This window comes from Phaethon aethereus (assembly GCF_964289735.1).
Source record: "Phaethon aethereus genome assembly, chromosome: 5".
NCBI lineage: Eukaryota > Metazoa > Chordata > Aves > Phaethontiformes > Phaethontidae > Phaethon > Phaethon aethereus.
Window position 1 is genome coordinate 27217292 of NC_138579.1, and position 26003 is coordinate 27243294.

General features: G+C 40.6%; 1 protein-coding gene across 1 annotated transcript in view; it reads right to left on the minus strand.

Moving 5' to 3' along the window:
• Positions 1-26003, minus strand: part of YLPM1 (YLP motif containing 1) — a gene marked incomplete at both ends in the record, with an annotated part of 35951 nt that overhangs the window by 8761 nt on the left and 1187 nt on the right. The window contains 16 exons of the mRNA XM_082000552.1: positions 1627-1713; positions 3150-3233; positions 3493-3576; positions 3818-3994; positions 4281-4400; positions 4691-4753; positions 5404-5591; positions 5950-6095; positions 6244-6418; positions 6807-6899; positions 7286-7766; positions 9600-9705; positions 11296-13716; positions 18551-19293; positions 19999-20193; positions 21129-21371. Coding sequence (XP_081856678.1) covers positions 1627-1713; positions 3150-3233; positions 3493-3576; positions 3818-3994; positions 4281-4400; positions 4691-4753; positions 5404-5591; positions 5950-6095; positions 6244-6418; positions 6807-6899; positions 7286-7766; positions 9600-9705; positions 11296-13716; positions 18551-19293; positions 19999-20193; positions 21129-21371 — 5406 coding nt within the window. The remainder of the gene's footprint in view (positions 1-1626; positions 1714-3149; positions 3234-3492; positions 3577-3817; positions 3995-4280; positions 4401-4690; positions 4754-5403; positions 5592-5949; positions 6096-6243; positions 6419-6806; positions 6900-7285; positions 7767-9599; positions 9706-11295; positions 13717-18550; positions 19294-19998; positions 20194-21128; positions 21372-26003) is intronic.

The following is a 26003-nucleotide window of genomic DNA, read 5'->3' on the forward strand; positions in this document are numbered from 1 at the left end:
ATTCATACCATCAAGCACAGAAAAGCAAGAATTGTCCGAGTGCTACAAACAACCCTATGGGAGTTGATAATAGCAACAAAAGAGTGACTTTGATGGTGTGAAATAGCCTATTGTGTGCTGAATCTGTACAATAGCCCGGTCCTCAGATATGATAAGAAAAAGATTCAGACTTCATCCTTTGGTACAAGACAGTTGAATATTTCAAGGACATCTGCCAGATGGCAGGAGTTTCAGACCTCTCTTTTTCCACAGGATTAAATGCAGCAAAATGAATTGAAGAACCCTTACCAACTGCTCTCAAGAAGGCAACAGATACCAAATACAGTGTACTGTTCCAACTTTCTGTCTGACAAACCTCTCTCTGAGATTAGCCATGTCACTGAATAGCAGAGATTACATACAGCAGATAATTCTTTGCTATTTTTCATCTCTTGTGAATCTGAATAAAAAACATTCTTATATGTAGATTACTTTTAATTATTAATAATTTGCATAGTTTTCACCACCAAGCTTTCTCCTTGTCTCACAAAGACAAGGCCTATTGTTACATGTGCTGTACATTAGGACACCCCCCCAGAACCCATAAACACACACGTACACACACACTTATGCACAGATGTCTCAAAAGCTGAAGACAACTTTCTCTTCTAGATACAGCTCATTTCCAAGAAATGAAACTAGCAGCCATATTCTTGTAAACATGGATGCATCTTTGAAATGTTCTAACCACACCTTATGCAGTCTCATACTCTGTGCCAAAGAATAATTTAGTAAAGAGAATAAATGAGTCATATTGCAAAAACCAGATGTTTATTAAAATCCACTCTTCCTAAGCTTAACTTTTTTTATTCCGTATTTCAACTGCTTTCTAAACTGCCACTGCTGAGGAATAGTAAATTTCCATCAAGAAAAAGGACTTTGCTCATCTCAGACATTTTTGGTTACTTCCTGTTTATTGGAGCTTAACTGCTTGGTTGTGGGAACCAGGGTTTGACACATTCAACTCATCAAGCACTGACCAGCTGCAGCTCCAACACATACCAAGAAGTTACATTAGGAAGCCTTCCGTAGCCTTTTAAATACATACCTAAAAACACCAGCCCTCAGAGCAATTCTCTAACCTTCATTTATCCAAGAGACCTAATCCCTCATCTTGGAAATACCTACTGACAAAGTCAGCGAGCCTTGGCAGAGAAAGCATTCTTCTTCATAACTGTTGTCATATACTGCGACAGTTGAGAAGAGTTCTTTAGACACGTGAAAAGAAATAAGCTAAATTAATCTTTGCCCATTCTTCCCGTCTCTCCACTTAGTGTAATTCTTAGATAATCTGTAAGACAGTGCTATAGTGTACTGCAACTTGTAAGTGTCTCTAAGAGGCATGTTTCCATGCTCCACTGATAATGCCGTTTGTGGCATATATTCACAGATTCTTCAAAAAATTCAGTTGGAAATAATATGATTTAACATTAAACTTCTAGAAATGTTTAAGGAACAAACAACTAGAAATGTGTGTATTAAGATCACACTGCTAAGAATGGCAATGGGTTGGCATTTATAAGACTGAGATTGTCCCTCCGACACATTAACAAACATTTTGTTAGAGATGGCTGATGTGTCTCCTACCAGTTCACTTTCTTCCTCCTCTGCTGTATCCTTCTTGACTTCTTCTTTCTGGTCTTCAATATTTGCATCAAAATCCTCCATCTCCACCTGCCCCAAAGAACAAGCACAGACGTACAAGGCACCGCTTGACTTTGAAGTACTATCTTTTTAGCAGAAGATTCCAAGTTCAAATAGAAAAGGAAAGAAAGGACTCATCTTGGAAAGTACGATATATGAATACTGGCTCCATTTCGCCTTCCCTCCGAAGCAGGTTCCCTTCTAGCTACAGAGTGACAAACTGTGTTGGAAAGTAGCAACCGTTTATTCTCTTCCTTCACATACATTCTTTGTGCTACCTCTATCTGTAACAGTGAGATACTACTCTTGCTTCCCACACAATCACATTTCAAAACTTGAAATCTCAGAAAAAGATCTTAAACTTGCCATTTACACATCACTGGAATGGTGCGCTCTGCACAGAACATCCCTATCAAGCCTTCATCTTTTGTATATTTAAATACCACAGTGAAGAATAATAACCACAGATATTAACATAATAAAGAAAATGGATGCTTTAAGACACACATCTAACCCTGCCCATCAAATGGAATACTTTCTGGGGTCCCCATCTCTAATGGGCATTCATGTGTATACTGTGGAATACCTAAAACTCTCCAACAGGATGTACAATCCTTCATTAGTAAAACCTTGATGCACACAGAGTAAATCCCAAATCTGCCCTTCTATGAGTCTACTTGAGAGCTGAGCCTTTCACTGTCCTCTTAAGGATTACTATTTTCCAATACAAAAAATTTTGAGATTCAAAAATAACCTGCTGACAAACTGCAAAGAGTAAAGTTTCTTCCTACTTCAGCAGTTCACCAGTTTCTATGGCCATGGCAAGAGCTGTTCTGACAGCAACGTGCAGCTATGGTACATTCACAATTAACACACTAATTTATTCCCAGAGCTCCTGAAACATCTGCCAAAAGAATGCAGCAATACAGAAAGCTGACACACCAAAGATGCCATGGCAAACTACAAATGGAATTAAAAGGTAGCATACATTTACAGCAAGTGTAATCTTCTGCCACGTTATTTATTTCTTCATTCTCTGCCACAGGTCTGTATTTCTCAAAACAGGGACTGAGAGGAATTAAAATTCGTTTATTTATTTATTTAATCAAACTACTTCCTCAAATTATGATCCAATTAATCCAGTAACCTCAAAAAGTGCTGAGTTTCATCTGAGAGTGCAAAAATCCTCTTTAATTGGTACTCAGCTGCTAAGAACAAAGTGGCTTCTACTCTTGCTCAAAGCTGTGTAATTCTGGGCTCTGAACAGGCGATAAAAAGTAACATGTACCTTCATGCTTGGGTAGAATGATAACAATAATGGAATACAGTTGTCCGACACAGCGATTCTGGCTTTCTACAGTGCCAAATATAACTGCCCTACTGTGATCACACATTTCTCTGCTTTGTATTTGCAGTATAGTCACATTTACATAATTTGTAATTTTAATAAGCACAGAGATTCTCACCTCTTCAATAGCAGCATCCTGCAACAGAGAACGAATGTCCAGGCGCATCATGTGACGTGGTGCTGCCTCCCAGTGATCAGACATCTAACAAAAAACAAACAGAAATGAAGCACCTCTAAAAATGTAACAGAGTCAATGGAAAATTTGGTTTCTGATCACTAACAAGATGGATCTGTACTTAAGTAATTTCAATCAATCCCATGAAATAACTACCAGCTCTTCCTAGAGGAAAAGTGTAAGCATTATGTAGTCTACAAGAAGCCAATAGTTTTCCAATGACAGCAGGCCTGAAAGCACAATGAAACCTATCATTAATCCTAGGACTCCAGATGTATACAGTTACCCTGCTGATTTCCTTCAGCTTGCGTCCATGAATATTCCTCTTGGAACACGTCTGGTTATCTGCACTCATTTCAGCTAAATACACCTAGAAAGACAAAGACAATATTAAATATTGTACATCAATTTTTAGAGCTCTTTTTTCTACCTACTGATACACTCTGCAGTTGTACATTCTAAGAAAGGTAAATCTGTAAGATTTACGGAAGAATTTTCTTTACGCAGATCGCAGTGTATTTCCTGAATGTGTGAGGGACTTTGCATCCAAAAGTTTAGAAATACCAGCATACAGGTGCTAGCAAGCTCAAATGCTTTTTAGGCTCTATTACCTCAAAACCCTTGGTTTTTGCAGCACTCCAAAACTGTTCAAAATGTCGCACTCTATCATTGATAGCATCAAGGATAATGAAGGGGAAGAAGCCATCATCCAAGGTCTTTTTGAAAGTTTTAAACATGCTGGTACGATAGGTCTCTTCCATATCAGCTTCATATTCATACTCCATCACCTTTATCAAAGACAAAAGCATTTAAGAAAGAGGACACCTATTAAATTGCTAATGTTCAACTGCTGAATGTCATGACCACAAAGTACACAGGTATGAGAAAAACATCTTCCAGGTCAACTTCCAAGAATTTGCCCATTCTGCCCTTAAGTTATATTGACTTTTTTTGAAAAACAGCCCACAGATCTGTACACTCTTCCAATGCCACAGACTGAAATTCTGATTGCCACTGTGCTGTTCCAGAATGTCTTTTTTTCTCTGTCAAGATAAGCAACTGAATTAAAAGTACCTTCTTTTTCACTTTTTTCCCTGTATCTGGGTCTCTTTCTTCTTTTTCCACTTCAGTGATAAAATAGTCATCCAGGCTGAGCACTCTTGGTGCAGGTCCTCCACACTCTACTTCCTTATCCTGAGAAGAAAGCAGAAAGAACATATATACTCTTGCTGTAAAAATTCCATTCTGCTACAGAGGATCTTCAAAACACTTCTGGCAAACAGCAGTTCCCTGCTCTATATTCAATACAAGAAGAGAGCAGTATCCCTCATGCTTGCTAATAGTGGAGGGAGTTCACATGCCATATGAAGACATGGAACATGAAATACGAACAGGCTGAAATTCCAGACAAACAGAAAGAAAACAGCAGAGGAAGTGCACGTAAAAGACAAGCAGCACTATACAGTGAGCGGCTGGTTACATACCCTGATGAGTTTTGCTACATGTGTCTTTCCACTGCCAGGCAACCCTCTCATTATGATTACAATCTGAAACAAAGATCACGTAAGAAGACAGGATACTGTATTACATTTAGAACCTCTTTTGCAAAAATTTTCTTCTAGAAAATTATGTGCTCTGGGCTCACATTTTTGCATATCATCAAGCAAAGCCAGTACCATGCCTCACTGCCTTGTTTTACAACCCAGGTTGTGAGGAATGGTAGTAGTTCCACAGAATAAGAATATATGATGTTAATAATCTCAGCAGCTTATACTGCGTAAGATGTTAATAGATCTGGTTCAGGTAAAATTAATGGAATGAAATTTGTCTAAATGTTTTATAGCCTGAATCTTGTTCTTTCTTATTTTATATGGGGCATTGCCAAATCTCTGACTTTACATAAAGCCAAGTCTTTCCTCTGATACATCAAAAACCCAAGTGAAGATCTCAGAAGAATCTAAAATACATTAACATTACCCACTAATAGGAATTTCATCTTAGCATTCCAAGGAAGTTTAAATCTCCTGTGGACTCCTAATAGCTATGCTACAATGCCCTAGGCATTTGCAAAGGAACCAAGATAATTTCCAGAGCTTCCTCAAATGTAGGCTTGTTCCCAACATACTACACTCATGAGCACTTTATCTGAAGATGGATCTTGTAGAAACCGACTGTTGCTTTCAGAATGCATACTTACCCGCTCCGGCCTGCTATCTCGTCCTGGTGGCTTCAAAATATCATCTACATTTTTAGATTCTGGCTTCCTTTCCACTCGTGGAGCAGGTGGTGGCTGACGGGGCATTGATGGAGCAGAAATAGGAATCCTTTCCTCAGGGTAATTTCTACGATCACCTTCAAATTCCAGTGTTTGGACAGAAGAATTTTCTTAGTTCAGTAAAATAAAAAAATGAAGATGTTCATACCCAGCTGAGCTGATTTAAACAGACCTTCATTATTTTAGGATAAATTCACAGATTTGTCCCCAAATAATTCAAATTTCTAATCTTGAATCTATTGCAATCAAAGACATTTTTTAGCAGAGTATATAACTGTTGCATTCCTGATCTCGTCACCACTGAGAAACAAAACTACATGACACTGCTCAAATAAATCTTTCTGAATTATGTATTCTGAACAAAGAAACACTGCAGATGAATTCATCTTCTCCTAACTAATCTTCACCTCTGTGAGCCCATTATTTTTCATAATATTCTAGCATGGCTTCAAAATTGAGGAACTGTACCTCCAAACATGGTAGGCCCATGATCATATGCTGGACGATCTGTCTTTCGTTCATATGGTGGTCTTTCAAAACCACCCCGTCTAGAGGAGGGATGGTCTTTCTTGTCACGGTAAGACTGCGTCCTTGAAGGTGTAGTAGGAAGAATCCTGCCAAAACAGTATTTTGCGTATTTCTAGAATTTCTACTACAGATTCCAGAGAGAGATGAACATGTACCTCACAGGCAGAATGGACAGCCTGATACTCAATACAACCTGAATTGTATTGATTTCAATAGTGTTCTGAAACCACGTACCTATCATCTCGGGGATGTCGCTCTTTTTCAAATCTCTCTCGTTCATAGTCCACAGAACCACGGTCTCTGTGCAATTCCCGCTCTCTCTTGAAATCCCGATGATCTGTGTTGGAATTACCTTGACGCTCAAAATACGGCTCACGATCTCTTTCTCTGTTGTAACGACCTGGGTGCTCTGAAAGGAGAAACCCATAGAAATCCGAACTACTAAAACATACTCTGAATTTTTTATTATCTTTGAAAGAAAAGCAACAAACAAGAGTGCAAGAAAAGTTAAAAGAAACATATGATGTGAGGACTAGAATGGACTTAATCTCTTTTCCAGACTGTAACAGACAATCATACCATGCAATCCTACTTAAAGTGACAAAACTGAGTTTTTAAAGTGGCTAGGTTATTGACTGCATTACTCCTCTGGACCATATAAACTGTTATTCTTATGGGCCTCTAAAGAAAATAAAGTGGTTGTAGCTTAAACAAGAATTACTTAGTTTAAAATACACTTTTAGTGCCTTTTTATAAGAGCTTACTAACTGTCTGAGAGATAGCCAAGCACTCCCTACCTTTTTGAAATGTTTGCCTCTCTGGTAGAGGTTCCGGACGCAGGGTTACCCTCTCCCCATATGGAATCTGTTCCACTTTACTGGTGGTTATATCTGGTTAAAAATAATAAAAAAATAATTAAGGTTTTACAATACCCCTCTTCCATTTTCTTTCCTCTGTCATTGAAAGCAATCAGTCAATGGCATTAAAAGTGACTGGAGTAACTTATCAAATTTTCTTTCAAGAGGTAATGCAAAAAGAGCTATACATAAATACACAACACCTTGGTTTTGGCATTGAAGAAAACATTAAACTCAAGGCTGGAGGTTACAGACTCCTTAAAACTGCATTGCATAGTATTAGATCACAATGTGTACAGCCTACAGGTCAGCTGCAGAACACCTATGGCACGCTTTGCATGGCACTCTCATTTAGAAAGAAGCTAGGAGTATTAATTAGCTCTCCATTACAGATCAAACATATACACTGTAATACCAACCTCGCCCGTGGCCATAATCCACAGTTTGCTGAATTACAGATGCTTTAGGAACTGGTGGAATAACTGGAGGAAGGGACACTGGTACAGCTGATGGAACAGAGGTGTGAACGGCAGGTACTTTCACAGGCGAGGAGACTGGTGGAGGCATCATTGACTCCTGTTTACACAACTCGTACTCCATATTTGCTCCTTTATCCTCATTTGTGTCCCAGAGTCCGTGGAAAGAATCCTCATCCCAGCGTTCCTGTTCCACAGTAGAAGGTGATGGTTTTAAAGATTGACCATGACTTGGGGTTGTAGTTGGAGTAGAAACTGGAGCATGTGGCCTTGTCATAGGTGTAGCAGGCCTTGTCAGTGGGGCACTTGGTCTTGTCACAGGGGTGGGCTGTCTGAACAACACGGGAGGCTTTATAATAACAGCAGGAGAAGGTTTAATTGCCTGGGCTTCTACTGGTGCCTCTGAAGATAGCTGAGAAGAGACCTAGATGCAGAAAGCACTTTTAATGTAGATCTGTAAACTAACCTTCTCTCATCCTCTGTAAGTCAGTAAGCACAATGGCAATCTGTAATCAAATCATAAGCATTTTCTAGTACCTCCATCAAGTTGCTACAGGTAGGAGGACAATATTTCAAGAACTGGTGGTCTGAACTAATTTGGTGTTTGTTCACTATGTGAAGGCTTAAATATTATTTATTTTCTCCTTCAGAATAACCTTACCAATTTAAGCTCCAGTAGGCCTATCTCAGTTCAAAAGTGTCTATGGTTTTATTCCCAACGATTCCTGCTGTCTGTGAGGAGGCTGAGAAAGTCTGAAAGTAGGGCAGCTTGGTGAGGCACAAAAGGATTGATAAGGCCAGCTTCTTTCTGGAAGTGACTGGAAAAATTCCCAGAGAGCAGAAGCACCTGGAAATCCCTTAATGAAATCAACATCAGATCAACATAAGAAATGGGGAGGTCTTGCCCAGTGGAAAAACAAACCAAACCAAACCCTTTGTGAACCAAACATCCCCACAGAACCCCACGTGCTGTGTCACAAGAGTCTTTTCATCATCACAGCAGATGCCAAGTTACACGCAGCCTGATTAGCAACATGCAACAAAACTTGCAGAAAGGTTGTAGATACAAAGCTGAACTTTGTAACGACAGTTCAAAGTCACAGCAGAAATCTGAAGGCAGGAATCCCAAGACAGACAAGAGTTGTTTGAATACCTCCAGGCAGATGGGTGAAGTAGTCTGAGACACAAAATACCAAAGTTCAGTAAAGACATTTCCTAAAGGCAACAACATACCTGCAGTTCTTGGTAGCAAATCTGTTCGATTATTTTACTTTATAGACACTGTAAACAAGGAAGAGGCCACCTAGGCAAAAAGAAAACTTGCAGTGCCTCATTCACTGCATAACACTGCTCTAGAGAGAGGGACAAACAAAGCTTGTTTGTTGTCAGGTCTGACATATGGCTAAATGTCAGACCCAGAGGTCATTAAGGCTAAATTTACTGGCACCTGTAACTTTGGGGTTAAGAATAAAGATTGTGCATTGACTCAGGTATCTTCTCCAACATACATTTAAAAAAATTGTTCATTCCTTCTAGGAAGGATTTATAAACCCGAGTTAACATGAGCATTCAGTTGGTTTCTGACCAGGTATGAATTATCAAAAAAAACAAATACAAGCAGCTGAGAAGAGTCCCCCAGAACCATCCAGAAGATTAAGCAAGCAGAGGAATAACTTGCATCACAACAGGAAATGAAGTCATGGAGGTGCACAAAGGTGAGCTTCCATGCTCTTTATGATACTCCAGAGGGTAATGAGACTTCACAATAAAGAAAGTAAACAGAAAGCTAATGCCCACTCTACATTGAAATATCTCAGTTTCTGATGGACCTATCCTCAAATTCCTCTAACTTCAAAGAAGAGAGAGCTCTTGAAGCAGGAAAAACAGAGCAAGATGTCAGAACTTAGGCAAGGAACAGGAGGGTCTTCTCATGAGCCTTATGCCCCGGTTTTGGAAGAGCTCACCTCTTCTTGCACATCATCCCTCAGCAATCTAGGCTGTTGAACCTCATGCGCTACTTGTCTCCAGTGGGTCATGCTCAGAAGACATGGTGGACTGAATGAGTAGAAAAGGCTTTGGAAAATCTAAAGAAACTTAGAAGTTGCTTTGCCTCAACAGAAGATTGATCATGTTGTACGGGCTGCTGGGGAAGCATTCCACAGAGAAGTTTGGCCATCAGAGTGTAGAACTGATCTGACATACACATTAATAGTAATTACTACCAGCATGTTGTGAAGTTAACATAAGATGAATTTACCTGAAAGGCACCTGGCCTTGTGCTCGTGTTCTGTGATCTTGGAGAATCCTGTGTAGAAATGTCAGGTTTAAATTCTTTCAACTTCTGTAGCTGTTCTTTTTGCTCTCTGCACATGAATCACAAGAAAGTGTTATCAGTCTGTAGTTTAAATGAAAAATTAAAGAAATCACTCACAGTGAAAACCACATATTACACTAGCATCAGGGGCCAAGTCCAAAGAAGAAAAGGATGCAGCAGGCTTTACATGGTCAACGCTGTGATTCAGAAATCTCTGCTTCATCCACCTAACCATGGAGGTATTTAGTGTATTAGCTGCATCCTTTCTTGATCACAAGTTTCCCTTGAGACATGCAGTCATGCTTTTATGCTTCCTGTTCTGAACTTTTGGCAAATACTGCTTTACAACACAGATTCCTCAGTTGCTAACACCTGTTGAATTAACCTAACTGCAGCAAAAGATTAAATTATTCAGAATAAAACTTCTTCCTTTATTATTTTTCTTGCATTTTGGCGTGCAAGTAAGGCCTTCCATAAGGGACAGATGCTTAGCAATCTTATGAGTCTGAAAACAAGGTGGCATCAACAAAAGTGCAAAACGCCTCTGTATCTTTCAACATGGTTTAATGTAGATGTAATAATGGTAACCAAACATTCATTTTAATTGCCCATTATTTTAGCATAATATCTAGTTTATGAAATTAAACCTGTATTTACTAGCACCAATCCTTAGCTATCTCTCAGTAACTCATGAATAGGATGAACCACATGAACCGCTATCTCTAAAATGCTTCCTCTTTTGTCTACAATCTCCTCTGAAAGATCTCATTCAGTGAAAATAGTCAAAGAAACTCATCTTTCCATTAAAAAAAAAAAATACATTTAATGCACCTAAACCCATACACCAAATCACAAAGATAGCGTTCAGATAGATGATACGTGCTCCACTCATTCTAATATTACTAGATTTACTGAGCCCTAGGGTATTTCTGATGTTTAAGGGTATATTCTATCACTTATTTTGAAAGAAACACCTGTTAAAGCCTTATGGAGTCTAGCAGCTGCTTTCTAAAACATGGTCTTGGTGAACTCTTGCATTCATATCCTCCTGATTGTTATCACTGCTGTTATGCTGATCCTCAGAACTAAGATCAACCAAACTTGACAAAACTATTTGCTAATGATGCTGGATTTCAAATGAGAGAGCATTGTAAAAAGAAAAAAGAAAAAATCCACATATGCTTTAATTAAAATGTAAGCAGTATCCAAAAATTAAATAGGTTCCATTGTGTGAATTAAGAACCACATTAATGTAGATCTTGACAGGTAAGTATTAAAAAGCAATTATCAATGAGCTCATCTGACACTAATAAAAAGCCTGAAAAGCAATTATCAACAAGCTCATTTGGGGATAACAACAGATTGGTCAGGTGATGCAGACAGATCTCTTCCTGGAAAGTAACAAAGAGGTAATGCCATATTCATGGGGAAAGGGACAACCATCTATTTAAGAAAAAAAGTCCATCCACAAAAGCTGTGATGGAAGTACCCCAAATAACTTGTTCCACATGAGCTCCTACTATCATGCTGTGGCAAAAAGAAATGAAACCATTACTGCGTAAATCAAGGAATTAATGAGGAAAAGAGCACCATCTCCACAGAATGGGATTCCCACCCGTGACAGAACCAGGCAACTCACCGAAGCATTTTGAGCTCCTGGGCAGCCTTCAGAATTATCTCATGCTGTCTTTGGCTAAGGACCATCACTCCTCCCAAGGACTGGTCAGAGTCGAGGTTTGAATCTGCTCCCAGCATATCAGAGGAACGTGAAGGTGGAGGAAGGGAAGAATCAGAGTGATCATCCAAAGACCGCAGTCTGTCTCCATCATCTGGATACCACCTATCTGACAACCGTTCCCTCTCCCAATCAGTTCTTTCAGGAAGGTAGTCTTGCTTCTCCCGCCATGAGTCATATCTCTCTGGATACTCTCGAATTCTCAGCTCCCCCCTGTCTCGGAGGTCTCTGTCATAATGATCTCTGTTCCTATCCTCCCTCCACCTATCTTCACGGTATCTGTCCAGAGGTGGAAGAGGTGGTAATGGTGGTAGAGGGGGGATATCCAGGTCACGATTCCCCATTTCTCTGTCATCCATAGGTCTCATGTCCCAATCTCTATCCCATTCTCTGTCCAAATCTTGATCATAAATATCTGAGGATCTTCCAGTCCTATCTAGATCTCTCTCTAGTTCCCTCTCTCTTGGCCTTTTCCAGTCATCCCACCATGAATCTCGTCTATCATGATCAGATGATAAAGGAGGTAGTGGTGGTAGGGGAGATAACGGAGGCAATGAATGATGAGATTGCAACCTGTCATCTCTGTCATACGCATCTACAGCATCATCCTGATAATCAGAGTTGTGATCTCTCCAGTATCGTTCTCTCTCCCAGTCATCCAATCGCTCATGCTCCAAAGAAGGATCATCTTGACTATCTAAAGGAAATTCCTCCTGCATTCTGTCATCTTCATGACCCCAAGAACCCCTGAGTGTCTCATCTCGATGGTATGGAGGCAATTTTTCAGGGTCATCTCCTAGGTGAATGGGTTTGTCTACACTGCCTGTTTCAGATCTTCCTGCTTCCCTCTCCCGGCTACCTGCCCTCCTGATGGGACCCCTCTCCCGGCTACCTGCCCGCCTGACTGGGCCCCTCTCGTGGCTACCTGCTTGCCTGACAGGGACCCTCTCCCGGCTACCTGCCCGCCTGACGGGGACCCTCTCCCGGCTACCCGCGCGCCGCATGGGTTCCCTCTCCCTGCTACCTGCTCGCCGCATGGGTTCCCTCTCCCTGCTACCCGCCTGCCTGACCGGGCCTCTTTCCCGGCTACCTGCCCGTCCCCTGTCCCGGCTGCCAGTCCGCCCAGCTAGCTCTCTGTCTCGGCTAGAGAATACCCTCTCATGGCTATCTGACCGTCCACCCAGTCCCCGCTCTCGGCTGCCAGACCTCCCATCTGGCATCCTCTCCCTGCTGCCTGACCGCCTGTCTGGCATCCTCTCCCTGCTGCCTGCTCTCCTGAACATCCCCCTGCCACGGATGGATGCCTGCCTAGCCTGCCCTCTGCCTCTGTATACATATCCTCTGCCACGGCCATCGTCCATCCTGCCCATTCCCCGGCCATGGCCATCGTCCATCCTACCCATTCCCCAACCACCATCCATCCTTCCCATTCCCCGGCCACCATCCATCCTTCCCATCCCTCGGCCACCATCCATCCTTCCCATCCCCCTACCACGGCCCATTCCCCAGCCACGGCCATCTCCCTGCCCTCTGCCACGGCCATCATCCAGTCTGCCCTGGCCTCTTCCTCTGCTTAGTGGTCCCTTGCCTCTATCTTCATGCATAAATGGCCCTTTCCCTCTGCTTTCTGGTCCAGGTAGGCCCTGGGTGTTATCTGAAGCAATCAACTGGCTGTCTGGCAAATCCAAATCCTGATTTCCTGTTACAGGCGTTACCGCACCACCTGTTCTGGCAACACCTGACTGCAAAGCTACAGTGTTACTAGAAAGGGGTGTTGATTTCTGGTTCTGAATAGGCGGAGTAGGTGCTTTGGACTCTTCCACTTGCTCATTAGGATCATGTGAACTCCATGTCCACTTTTTAGGAGGGTCTGCAATAGTTTCTTTGACTTCAGGTTTGGATTGTTCCTGTTGAGTGTTTGTCAGGTCCTCATTTGGCTCAATGGAACCTGCACTCTGTGCATCGGGAGTAGACTGTGTTCTGCTCACAGCCTGCTGATTGCCAGCTACATCTGTAAAAGGTTCTTTGTTTTCTGACTGTAAGTCTGTCTGTGACTGCTGCTGCTGCTGTCCCAAATGAGGCCTGGGCCCCCTCCACCGTGGACCACTAGATCGGGAACCATGTCCATGTGATGCATTTGTCGAAGTATAAAATTGTGCTGCTGGTCCTCGTGGGATAGTCCCCCATCTACTTGAAGACTGTCCATCGGTATTCTGTCGGTCAAAACGCGACCTGTATCCTTCTGAGCGCTGGGAGTCAAAACGAGGCCCTCGCTGTCTTGAGCCTTCAAATTTGTCATATCCTCTTCCTCGAGGTCCATCAAATCTATAGATGACATTATGGCAATTTCATTGAAATGAATGTCAAATTAAAATACTCAAGAGTTTCATCCTCCCCCAAAAGTCACTTCTAACTCATGAATCCTAGCATGGCTTCGGATCAATCCCTACCAAACCAGTGCAGAAGCAGAGAGACATGTTCTTCAATTCAATGTTGTCCATTGAAGACCTGTTTAAGCCACTTGCAGATTATGTAACCCTAAAAGGAAATTTGGCTTAAATATCTCAGGACTGAAAACTGACTGACAAAGAAAGCTGGCAATCTAATTTGAAAAAAACCTTTCAACTTTTGTTTAATGGAAGTTTTGTTGCAATCAACAATTCTTTTTGAACTTTTAATAGTATGCAACAAGCCTACTTAACTATGGCGATGAACGCCATCTAGAAAAATCTTTAAATACAGAACCTTTCAGAAAGTGAAATAAACTGCGATATCACCCAATTCCATGCAAGATAATATACCTGAAACAAATATATTTTTATTGCATAGGTTTTTTAATTCCTTTTAAGGGCACCTACAACTGTTATCGCTTGAATATGAGGAAATAGGTCAGGCAAACTAATGAAGAATAATTCATGCAATCATATTTAACAAGGCTGATCTAGTAAAAAATCCAATCTTTAAGCATGTGCTCAAATACTGATTTACATAATAGACTAGAACAAATCAAATTCATTTTAAATAAAAATTGAGAACTCATATCTGAAGTCAAGTGGCTTGGATGTTTGGGATTCACAGTTGCGTCTCACTGGATGGGGTCAGGAAGGCCAAAGCGCAGCTAGAGCTGAACATGGCAAAGGACACAGAGTAGTAAGAAGGGCTTCTATAGGTATGGCAGGCAGAAAAGGAAGGTCAAAGAAAGTGTACCCCCCAACCCCAGTGACCTCAGCTGGTAAACTGGTAACAATGGACAAGGAGAAGGCTGAGGTACTCAACAACTTCTTTGCCTCAGTTTTCACTAGCAGGGTGTCTTCCCACACCTCTCGAGTGGATGGGCTGAAAGACAGGGACTCGGTGAGCAAAGTCCCTCCCACTATAAGAGAAGATCGGGTTCATGACCATCTGAGGAATTTGAACATATATAGTCTGTGGGACCTGATGAGATGCATCCCAGAGTCCTGAGGGAATTGGCTGATGTAATTGCCAAGCCACACTCCATGATATTTGAAAAGTCGTGGCAGTCAGGTGAAGTCCCTGGTGACTGGAAAAAGGGAAACACTGCACCCATTTTTAAAAAGGGTAGAAAGGAGCACCCTGGGAACTACCGACCTGTCTGTGTTTCCTCTGTGCCTGGGAAGATCATGGAACAGATCCTCCTAGAAGCTATGCTAAGGCACATGGAGGACAGGAAGTGATTAGAGACAGCCAGCATGGCTCCACTAAGGCCAAGTCCTGCCTGACCAACCTAGTGGCCTTCTGTGATGGAGTGACTGTATTGGTAGACAAGGGAAGAGCAACCGATGTCATCTATCTGGACTTCTATAAGGCCTTTGACATGGTCCCCCACAACATCCTTCTCTCTAAATTGGAGAGATATGGATTTGATGGATGGGACTGTTTGGTGGATGAGAAACTGGCTGGATGGTTGCACTCAGAGGGTAATGGTAAATGGCAGATCAGTGACAAGTGGTGTCCCTCAGGGGTCCATACTGGGACCAGTACTGTTCAGTATCTTCATCATTGACATGGACAGTGGGATTGAGTGCACCCTCAGCAACTTTGCATATGACACCAAGCTGAGTGGTGTGGTTGACATGCCCGAGGGACAGGATGCCATCCAGAGGGACCTGGACAAGCTCGAGAAGTGGGCCCATGTGAACCTCCTGAAGTTCAGCAAGGTCAAGTGCAGGCTCCTGCACCTGGGTCAGGGCAACCCCCAGTATCAGTACAAGCTGGGGGATGAAGGGATTGAGAACAACCCTGCCAAGAAGGACTTGGGGGCACTGGTGGATGAAAAGCTGGACATGAGCTGGCAATGTGTCCTCACAGCCCAGAAGGCCAATCATATCCTGGGCTGCATCAAAAAAAGCATGGCCAGCAGGTTGAGGGAGAGGATTCTGCCCCTCTACTCTGCTCTAGTGAGACCCCACCTGCAGTACTGCATCCAGCTCTGGAGCTCTCAGCACAGGAAAGACATGGACCTGTCGGAGCGGGTCCAGAAGAGGGCCACAAGAATGATCAGACGAATGGAACACCTTTCCTATGAAGAAAGGCTGAGAGAATTGGGGTTCTTCAGCCAGGAGAAGAGAAGGGCCTGGGAGACCTTATTGCAGCCTTTCAATACTTAAAGGGGGCTTATAAGAAAGAAGGGGACAACCTTTTTAGCAGGGCCTATTGCAATAGGAGAAGAGGTAACGGTTTTTAAACAAAAAGAGGGTAGATTTAGGCTAGATATAAGGAAGGAATTTTTTATGAGGGTGGTGAAACACTGGAACAGGTTGCCCAGAGCGATGGTAGATGCCCCATCCCTAGAAACAATCAAGGTCAAGTTTGACAGGGCTCTGAGCAACCTGATCTAGTTGAAGATGTCCCTGGTCATTGCAAGGGGTTTGGACTACATGACCTTTAGAAGTCCCTTCCAACTCAAACTACTCTATGATTCTATGTATATTAATTCATTACTGCCTAGTTACGAAAAGCGGTTGACTTGCTGCAGAACTTACTGTTTCAGTGAGCAATTTACCAAACAAGATCATTTATACAACCTCAAAGAATTTTAAAAATCCTGGTAAGTCAACACAGTAAAATGCCTTTTTGGGGGTAAGGAGAGATCAAGATGAACAGGATGAGAAAAAAACGAAGAAATTACAAAGCGCAGTGGCACGATAGCTTAGATTTGAAGGATCAACTTCTACATGGAAGGTATAGCTAGAAGGTTGGATACCATAAGGCACACTTCATCCCCAAAATTCTGAAAATTTGTTTAAGCCAGTTCTTTACAGTTTCTTGAGAAAAGTTAATTGCTGAAGAGAGGTGAAAGGTGTGTGTGTCTTTTTACATGTCTAATCATTACCTGGGACTTTTTAGCTGGGATGGCAGCAGGTAACAAACATTTTTAATTTATCCCAAGTTCAGTTAAAAATTTATTAGGACTCTCTTTTCTACTAACTATACTGAGAAGAAACAGTAAACAGATTTTTGGGAAAGCTTTGATAAAACCTTAGAATAGTCATGCAATCACAATACAGGAATGCACAAAGGTTACAGCATTAAATATTGTAAGTATGTTCAAAACCAGAGCTCCTGTATGTGCATTCTAGAAATTTTTGATCATCCACAGCCTATCATTGCACATCACTGAGCTCTAAACCAATGCACATAAAAGACACGCACTAGCAAATCATGAAAACAGTCTGCTCAGAACTGTACATCCAACAAATTCCCAGGACCAGAAACAACACTTCTTAAAAACCATCAGGAGGTAGACAATTATTTAAAGTTATAAAAAATTCATTTATATTGCTAGCAGTTCATGAATTATTATTCATCAATGATCACTTTGGAAGCAAAGAGAAGGGAAATAAACATGAAGATATGATTGTAAAGTCCAGCAGAGTATGCAAGGATAGAAACAATTGAACAGAACAACACTGTTCTTTGATTCAGTAGGGATCACATCAAGCCATCTTGAACTAATAACCAGACAGAACAGACGTTGTTTTTGCAACCTGATATCATGTCAAGTATGAAAGAAAAATGTTCCAAAAACAAGATCTTGGATTAAACAATATAGCAGGTATAAAACCACATAAAAGACACAGAACACTGGCTTTTAGAGTATCTTTACATTAAGGCAGCAGGCCATCCACCTGATAAAATGAAGATTTAAATTTGAACAAAAATGTATCTTACCAAAAGATAAAGACAGCCACCTTCAAAACCAAGACCATAATGATGTAATGCAAAAGAAAAAGTGGCAAAGAATCCTAATGGTATGATCCTAAGGCTCAAATCTTAATTTCTTTCCTTCTCTTTCTTGTTTATAATTCTTTGAATGCTAAGGAATGCTACACGTGTAGAAAACCATTGATTTGTACTTAAGACAAGCACTACCTCTCTTATCAAACAGCCATTTTGAAAAGCGCAGTAAATACGACAATCATATAGCTGCAGAACTCTGTCACATTAGAAGTTAAAATACTGGTGAACAGCTTTGAATTTTCATTTCTTTCTGCAATAAATGTTGGATTACAAACAAAGACTACTTTTTATTGTTTCTAAAAAATAAACAGCATCTAAATTTCTAGTAAATAGCTATGTTAGTATATATTCAACTGAATATATATCTGAATACTTTTCTGAATCCCTTTCAGAATGCCTACATTAAAGTGCTACCATATATAGCAACACCTTAAAAACAATCCTTCAACATTTCTGTTTTAGATTTTCCTGAACGGTGTTCCAAGTACCACTGACAGAATGCTGGGAATTTAGATCACTTTTCAGACAGGATTACTCTTTCAAGTGAGTTATCATCTTCCAACTAAGGACAACAAAGATATATCAAATATTTACACAGCTTTCCCCTTTTCACAAAATGGGCATTATGTCTCTGGAATGAAAAGGGTGCAGTGTGGCCACACATTTTGCTAGAAAACAAACCATTCTACTCCTATTCTGGATAATGCTCAGATGAAAGGCATCTATCTTTGCTTTAATGAGATAAATACAGATTATGGTGTGCATACATTAAAAACAAAACCTCCACCAAACAAGCACACTTCACATGATCTCAGGAAGATTTGAGAGTAAGATATGTGTTTCATTTCTGAAAGTCTTGTAGCCTGGAACATGTATAAATCAACAAAAACATCCTTACCTGGGGCCTCTGGGGCCTTCAAAACGTGCTGATCTGGGAGGATCTGGAAGCAATCCACCCGACCTCACTGGTTTATCCTGCATGGTAGATACGTGTGTTGAAGATGCTGCAGAAGTGGCTTTCAGTTCCCCACATCCTTGCTCAGATGAAATAGAGACAGTTTGTTTACTAAGATGAACTTGAGACTTTCCGTGGTCTGAAGAGCCAAAGGATGAACTTACTTGAGAATGATAAGGTGAATAGACAGTTGAACTAGCTATTTTTGATGCATAGGTACCAGGGGTGGGAAGCAGAGCTGGCCTTGGTGTCTCAGTAGATTGACTGCTTTGAGAACTGGATCCTGAAGGGACAGAGGAATTGGATAACTGAGAAACAGAAGAGAGAGGCGGAGGGACCAGCGGAGGTGTAGTTGAAGGTAAAGTTGGAGGCATAACAGGAATGCCCCCTTGAGTGGTTTGAGAATATGGAACAAATGGAGGTGGCAGCGAAACATTTGCAGGATACTGATTCTTTAGATTTTGGAGTGAGCTCACTTTCTCTTGCAGATGGGACTGAGTGACCTTCATCTGTTCATCCCATGCTTTCCACTGTTTCTCATACTCTTGAAGCTGGTCTTTGTGAGGGTAGGTTTGAAGTTGATGCTGCCACTGTTGGTTCATTGATCGTTCCCAATCTTTATGAAGCTGCTGGAACTGTTTTTGCTGTGCCTCATAATGTCGCAGCTGCATGTCCACTGACATTGTCTGCAATGAGAAGACAAGAATAGCTTCAAAATACCACCTTAGTTATTTTCAGAGCCACATATTTCAGTATCACTTGTAATATCACAATTTCTGACTTGGGCAGAAGCTTGTAGAACTACTATACTGAAACAAAAGCAAACACCAACTGTGATGTCTGAAGTCATTCTGGCAACTTATACATTTTATAACTAGAGGACATTTATTTACAAAAGCCTTTTTTTTTTTCCTTTTTTTAAAACAGGACAGACAAAGAAAGATATAATCAAAGGGCTTTGAGCTGTATTATTACTGGATGCTAGCAATGGCTAAAGCCCAAATCAATCCTCATGCTTTCAATACGTATAGCACGTGGCTATTTCTCAAGGTTTCAGTTTCTCCAGCAGTAAGACTTTCAAAGCTGAGTAAATTCAGTATCATGTTCAGCTTTGCTCCTGTATCACCCAGGTATGTCTGAAAAACCTTATGACAAGTGTAAAGTCTTGTATTTCTCATCCTACTGAAGCTTCATCACCATCTATCAATTCTTTTTTCATTCTGAAGTTGAATGACAGTAGGAAAAGGGAATATAGACTCCTACCCAAGCAGAAAAAGTAGATAGACAAATGAGCCAACCATGACATATTATTCAACTACTAATTTTTCAGCAGACCATGACTGCTAGGTCACCCAGGAAGTATATCAAACTCCATCTCCTTAGTGTTTCACCTGTAAGTGTGGAGGCTGTTGCATGATCTGTTGATACTGCTGTACTATCTGCTGCAGTTGGGCATGCTTCTGCATTATTCTCTGATATTGAAATCCAACCCGGTGCTGGGGATGCTGCTGCCATTGAGCTGCTGCTGCTTGCAATTGCTGCAATCTCAAATCTTCCTCAGGGTCATCGGGAGGTTCAATATTGAGCTAGAGAAAAAGGCAAATACTATAAATAAAGGAAAGCTCCTTCTATCAGGAGAAAAGTACACTCGGTCACTACTCAGTTTACAGGAAATTCTCAGTGTTTCTTATTTTATCACTCTGCATTTCAGTGTTCCAGCCACCCACAGTTTCTAGAGGGCTGATTTTTACTTCATTTATTCTTAATGTGAAAAGTCTGATCTAGAGGTTAGGCTGATGACAATTAGGGTATTCATACATACAGAAACTACCTACAGGAAAGAGATCAATGCAGATCTGTTATCTGTTGCTCATAGCAAATGTAATGAGACAACAGTACTTTTTCATGATGTGGTAAAGTAACTCCGAATGCATTATTTTTGCCACTTGGTAGGAACCCACATACTGTAAGTTAAAGTAGAGCACATGCTGCAGGGTAATCTACTACCCTACAGTAATCTGTTCAAACATCAATCATGACCTTCATCCATTATGTAGTAACTGTTATTATGCATGCTGACAAAAATATTATGTGCAAAGTTCCTGGCTTTCAGACAAACTATAACACACAGAAAGAAGGGGAGCCAGAATTGCCAAACTGCCAGAGAGGAATTAAGAAATAGTGTCTTAAACATAACAGTCCTTATCTAACGAGTACTTGATTTTGCACTTAGGTATCACAAAGTGTTTCTTATAGACAAAGAAAACAACGCTGGAGAAGGTACATGTGAGTCAAGCTTGGACTCACTTGATGCACGTGTGGGTGACTATCTAAGTCTATATACAAGGAGTGCATTTTCATGTTTTTAATTGGTGCAGCCTCAGAAAATGTTCTTTTAAGATTGCTTTACCATATTTAGTTATTGTTACACAGTATACATGAGATTGTGATGGCATTATTTTCCTGTTTCTTTGTCCCATCTAGCACAACAAATGGAGTGGCATCACTTTACAAAGCCTACCTGAGTTTCAGTGGATGTAAGAGAAGACTCATCTTCTTTGGAAGCTGGAGGTAGGGATTCATTAAGTGGAGGGGGTTCAGACTGCTGAGTTGAAGCACTCGTCTTCCCTTCTTCAGACTTTGCTCTCTGCTCAGATGCATCCTTCACTACTGGACCTTTAATTTGCTGCTGTCCCTGAGCATGGGCTTTTGCCCTTTGCTGCAGGCTAAGCAGGTGCTGCTGGTACCAGTATTGCTGCTGTTCCTACAACAGATAGAAATTTTCTAAGACAGCTTTCACACACAAAAACATGAAAATTAATTCATGATAGTCACTAGAATCATACTCTAGAAAAGTTTTATAATCTCTTTTGGGGGAAAACTCACTAATTCATCAACAGTATTGCAATGGATGTCAGAAGATTGAATCAAAATTCAGAAACCACTACATGAGGCATAGTACCTGCAGCAGAATTTATTTCCTACCTCAAAGAGCTTACAACAATAATGAAAAGCAGAAAGAAGGCCAGTAAGAAGCCAAATTACTATAGACATGTGATAAGTACCATACTCACAATTTTTAGTGCTTTTTATTTCTAACAACTATAGGTACTTACTATGAGACTAACCTAGGTAAAATGAAGGGAAAATGGAGAGCAAGTGTGAGTACAGAAGCAGTAAAGAGAAAAAGGAGGAAATGTACAAAAAATATGAAGAGGACGAACATGGACATCAAGTAGAGTGAAAATGACAGCTGAGAAATTGTGGTGGAGACATTTGAATAAAAGGTGTGGAAAGGAAAAAGAACAATCAGAACCAGCACATAGTGAAGATTATTTATCTCTGAATTCTCATTAATTCTGATTCATTCAACAGCTGAAGAGGCAAATAGATATGGTTGCACACAAAAAATTATCAATTTAAGAAGTGATCAAGCTTTCAGTTTTAAACATTTCAGGCTAGAATTAAGAATTAGATTACTCTGGGCAGATGACAGTAGCTTCAAAGCACTGTGAACTGCCACCAACATAAAGAACAAAAGACTAAAGATAAGTATTTCAACACTTAAGTAGTGGTGCATCTTAAAGAGACCTGAATAGGAACTGACAGTTCTGTATCTCTTCCAATATCAGGCATCAAATCAGACTAGCAGGACACAGATTTAAAACACACATGAGGCAGCTCTTCACCTGACATGGCCTTGTGCTACCAAAGTCCCTGCTGGAGACCACTGCAAGGGCTAAAATTTTGTGGATTCAAGATACAGCTCCATAAGCTCATAGAAGAAAAATCTCCAGATTTTAGAAATAAAGACACTAGCTGCAGCTAAGGCAGCTCCTATATTTTAGGGAAGTACTGCTACATACTTGATTTTTAAGTTACTCTCTTAGCATCTGCTTTTAGTCACCATCAAAGACAGAATGCTAAAATATTGTGCTTTTGGTCTGACCTAGTGTAACCATTCTTGTGCTCTCATGTCAACTCCACCACCTCTGAGAATCTTTGACTGCTCTACATCTTTTCTTCTGTTCGTCCCTTCCACTCAAGCATGCACAGTTAAGAAAAGACACCTATATAAAGCCCACAGAAAAGAATCCAAAAGATGCAGGTATTTTAAAATATCAGTATGACAACAACAAAGTGGTAGGTGCTGTCCGATGAGATTTCTCAAAACTGAACCATTCTGCCTATCTTAAAACAGGTTTAAAAGAAGTGCAAGCTTCCTCCAAAAGCCTACCTCATGCTCAAATCAGGAACTATGTTTGCTATTGGTAGCAATCTAGCAGACACAATTAAACATGGAGCTGTATTTTTTGAAAAACACTTCTGTAAAACTGTAACTTGGAGATGAAGTCAATGAAAGGAGAGGCTACGCTTCTTGGGCTTTATGTTGATCCTGCAGTTATCTCCTGCCAAGAATCTTTTTAACAAGAATACAACTCAGAAGAGCTGTCCTGGTTTTGGGTAGAAGATGTGCATTCATGCTCCAGCATGGACTCTCTCAGAAACCTTCAATATCATGGCTGTAATAAGGGCAACTTTCAACACCAGGGAGGAGCACACATCCCCAGCTATACAAAAGCTGATGCAATTATCCCTCTCAAAAGGCATTATAAAGTGATTTACCATTACAGTCCTGGATGCTATGTTTGGTGAGCACCTTTTCTACTGCCACAAAATTGTTGTCTCCATAGGTCCATTTTGTTTCCTCCTCATTCTACCAACTGGACAAAGGGCTAAAACTCATAATGTGACCAGGGGTTCACACAAAGAGTATGATATGATAATATCCTGTCACCTATCTTTTGCAGCAGATGAAGTCAGTGACAGACGTATTGCAGGTTCTATCTGAAAAATGTGAGAAAAGTGGAAAGATAGATTTCTACAGCTTCGTCTGAGCAAAACAGAAGTGCTAATACCATCACAAAATATCTGATGGCGAAAAGTTCAGTTATTTGAGTGCTTATCTCCTCACAATGACTGTAATTCTTCAAGTCCAGTTACAATCCTTAAGCCCCAGGAACACACCAGCAACAACATACGCCTTTTTCCATCTTTGGCTGACCAAGAGACTACGCCTGTTGCATTGTACAGGAACACTGAAACCAGCACTATCAGCTCCTGACCACAGGACACACCACCAAAAACATTAACGCAGAGTCCACACCAAAAGACTACTTCAAAATTAATTTAGGTGACCCTAGCTCATAACATAATGCCTAATTTGGGGGACACTTGGTCCTTTTCTGGTAAGGATAGCAAAAGAATGGTTTAGCACACTTTATAAAACAAAGGAGGGATTTTAGAGTGCAGCAGTCTGATGAAAGGTGACAGAGGCACCCACACATATTTTTTTGCTACCGTAAATAAATAGCAGCATACAGTACCCAAATATCAATGGAGCATTATTAAAATACCATAGGTATTCTAACCAGACTTGACAAAAGATGCATCTGACTGTAGACAAACACCAGAATCCAGCAATTTAATCCAACTGTACACCCATGTAAGAAACTATGCTAAACTCATGATATTGTCAAGGCAAAGAGCACTATCTCATTTTTAGACAGGAAAGGAAAATAATTAAACACTAACAGCAAATTGCATAATATTTTCTATGTTAAGAGAAAAATACTGATCTATTTGGCTGCAGCCAGTGTTACTGTGGGATGAGAACAAAAGAATTGTTTTTAATTACCGTTTAAACAAAGGCTTAACAGGGTCTTAAAAATGACAGATTACAGTATTTCTCTACTCAAGATCATTAGCAAGAAAGCATCACTATGCATTGCTTTTCCTATTCCTATTGTGTAGGGACTTGTTGCTCCAAATCATGTCTCATTTTACAGCCTAAGATAGCCAAAATCGTATCAATCTGTTATAAGAAATGTATGACCAAAGTACCATACTCCTTTTCAATTAACACTGAATCGTGCATGAGAGTAAACAAACTACTGAAGATAGAAGTTATAAACTTGAGCAGTATTCTGCTTCCTCTACGTGTGCACCACAATAATGCATTACTTGTGACTCCTCTGGAAAGGAGAGAGCGGCTGAGGAACAGTTAAATAACATTAATGAAATTTCAGGTTATATAAGGTGGCGAGGAATTACAGTTTACTGTTCGCTCTTGAGTTCAATAATTTAAGAAGTCAGCAAGCAGCCTCAATAGCAAATCAGCACCACCTTCTACACCTGATTTTTCAAGGTTTTTGTTTTGTCGTTAAAAAAAACTTAATAAGTCCCGTTGCTATGACTGTAAAAGATAACTAGTACTGTCCAAAACCTTCATAAAATTAAATTCATGAACTGAAAGCACCACTTTGCTAGACAGTGATTAGTTATATGGTGCAAACTTAAAAATTATACATTCCCAAACGTACCCAAGCATTGGTATGAAATTTTAATGGGTACAATTAAAAAGGTGTCCCAAGGATTAACAAGGTTAAAGTGTCAGTGACTTCAATATGACGCAACAGGATTTTTGCAAACTTAAGCTTCAAATCATAATCCTAAGATCAATTTGCCAAAACCAGACATATTTTAAACTTAAAATAAAGTAAATTTAAAGCATGCACTTTAGCTTTGTTCTTGTGGCTGAATCTCTACAAGCCGACCCCAAAACCATGCAAAAGCCTCAGTGAGTCTGACTGACCTGTGTACATAGCTGAGGACCTCCGCAAGCACGCTTAACCTTAACCAGCTGGATTGTCCCTAACAACGCATGTGAATAATCACATCAAGTTCACTGGAACTGCTCACATTTAGGAAGTGAAGCACGCAAACATTTTGCAGGCATTTTGGCCCTAGTGTACACATAAAAAGCACAGAGCATTAACACTAAGAATATTTTTCACCGCAAAAGCATTTCAGAACATTTCCCTCCAATGCCTCATATAATTTTGTACTGGAGGATCAAGCACATGGAGCACAAAATATATAAGCGAGTCTAAGTAAAGGGTGACTACGTGCCACAACAGAAACACTTGCAGCTTTAACCATGTGTGGTAAGATTAAAACAATCACAATTCTACACTGATCAGACAGACAACTGAAACATGACCCCATGAGAAAACTAAATGAAAAAATCACTGATGACAAGAGGCACTCATCCTGCAACATGCAATAAGCAAACAGACTGTTGCATCTCACAACAGGCCAGAGGAAGTCAACTGAGGTTCGGTGCAGATCGCCCACATGCTGTACCTTGGAAAATAATTCCCCAGACACCAACAAACCCCCAAGAAAATTAAATTCAGCCGGGAGTTAGACTTTTCCCCAAACAACTCCTTTGCTGTAATGACAATTCATTACAGCGCAACAACCAGCACTGGATAAAGCAGCATTTGCAAAGCCTCGCCTGATCCATGCCATTCCCAGACTTCCAAGAGTTGCA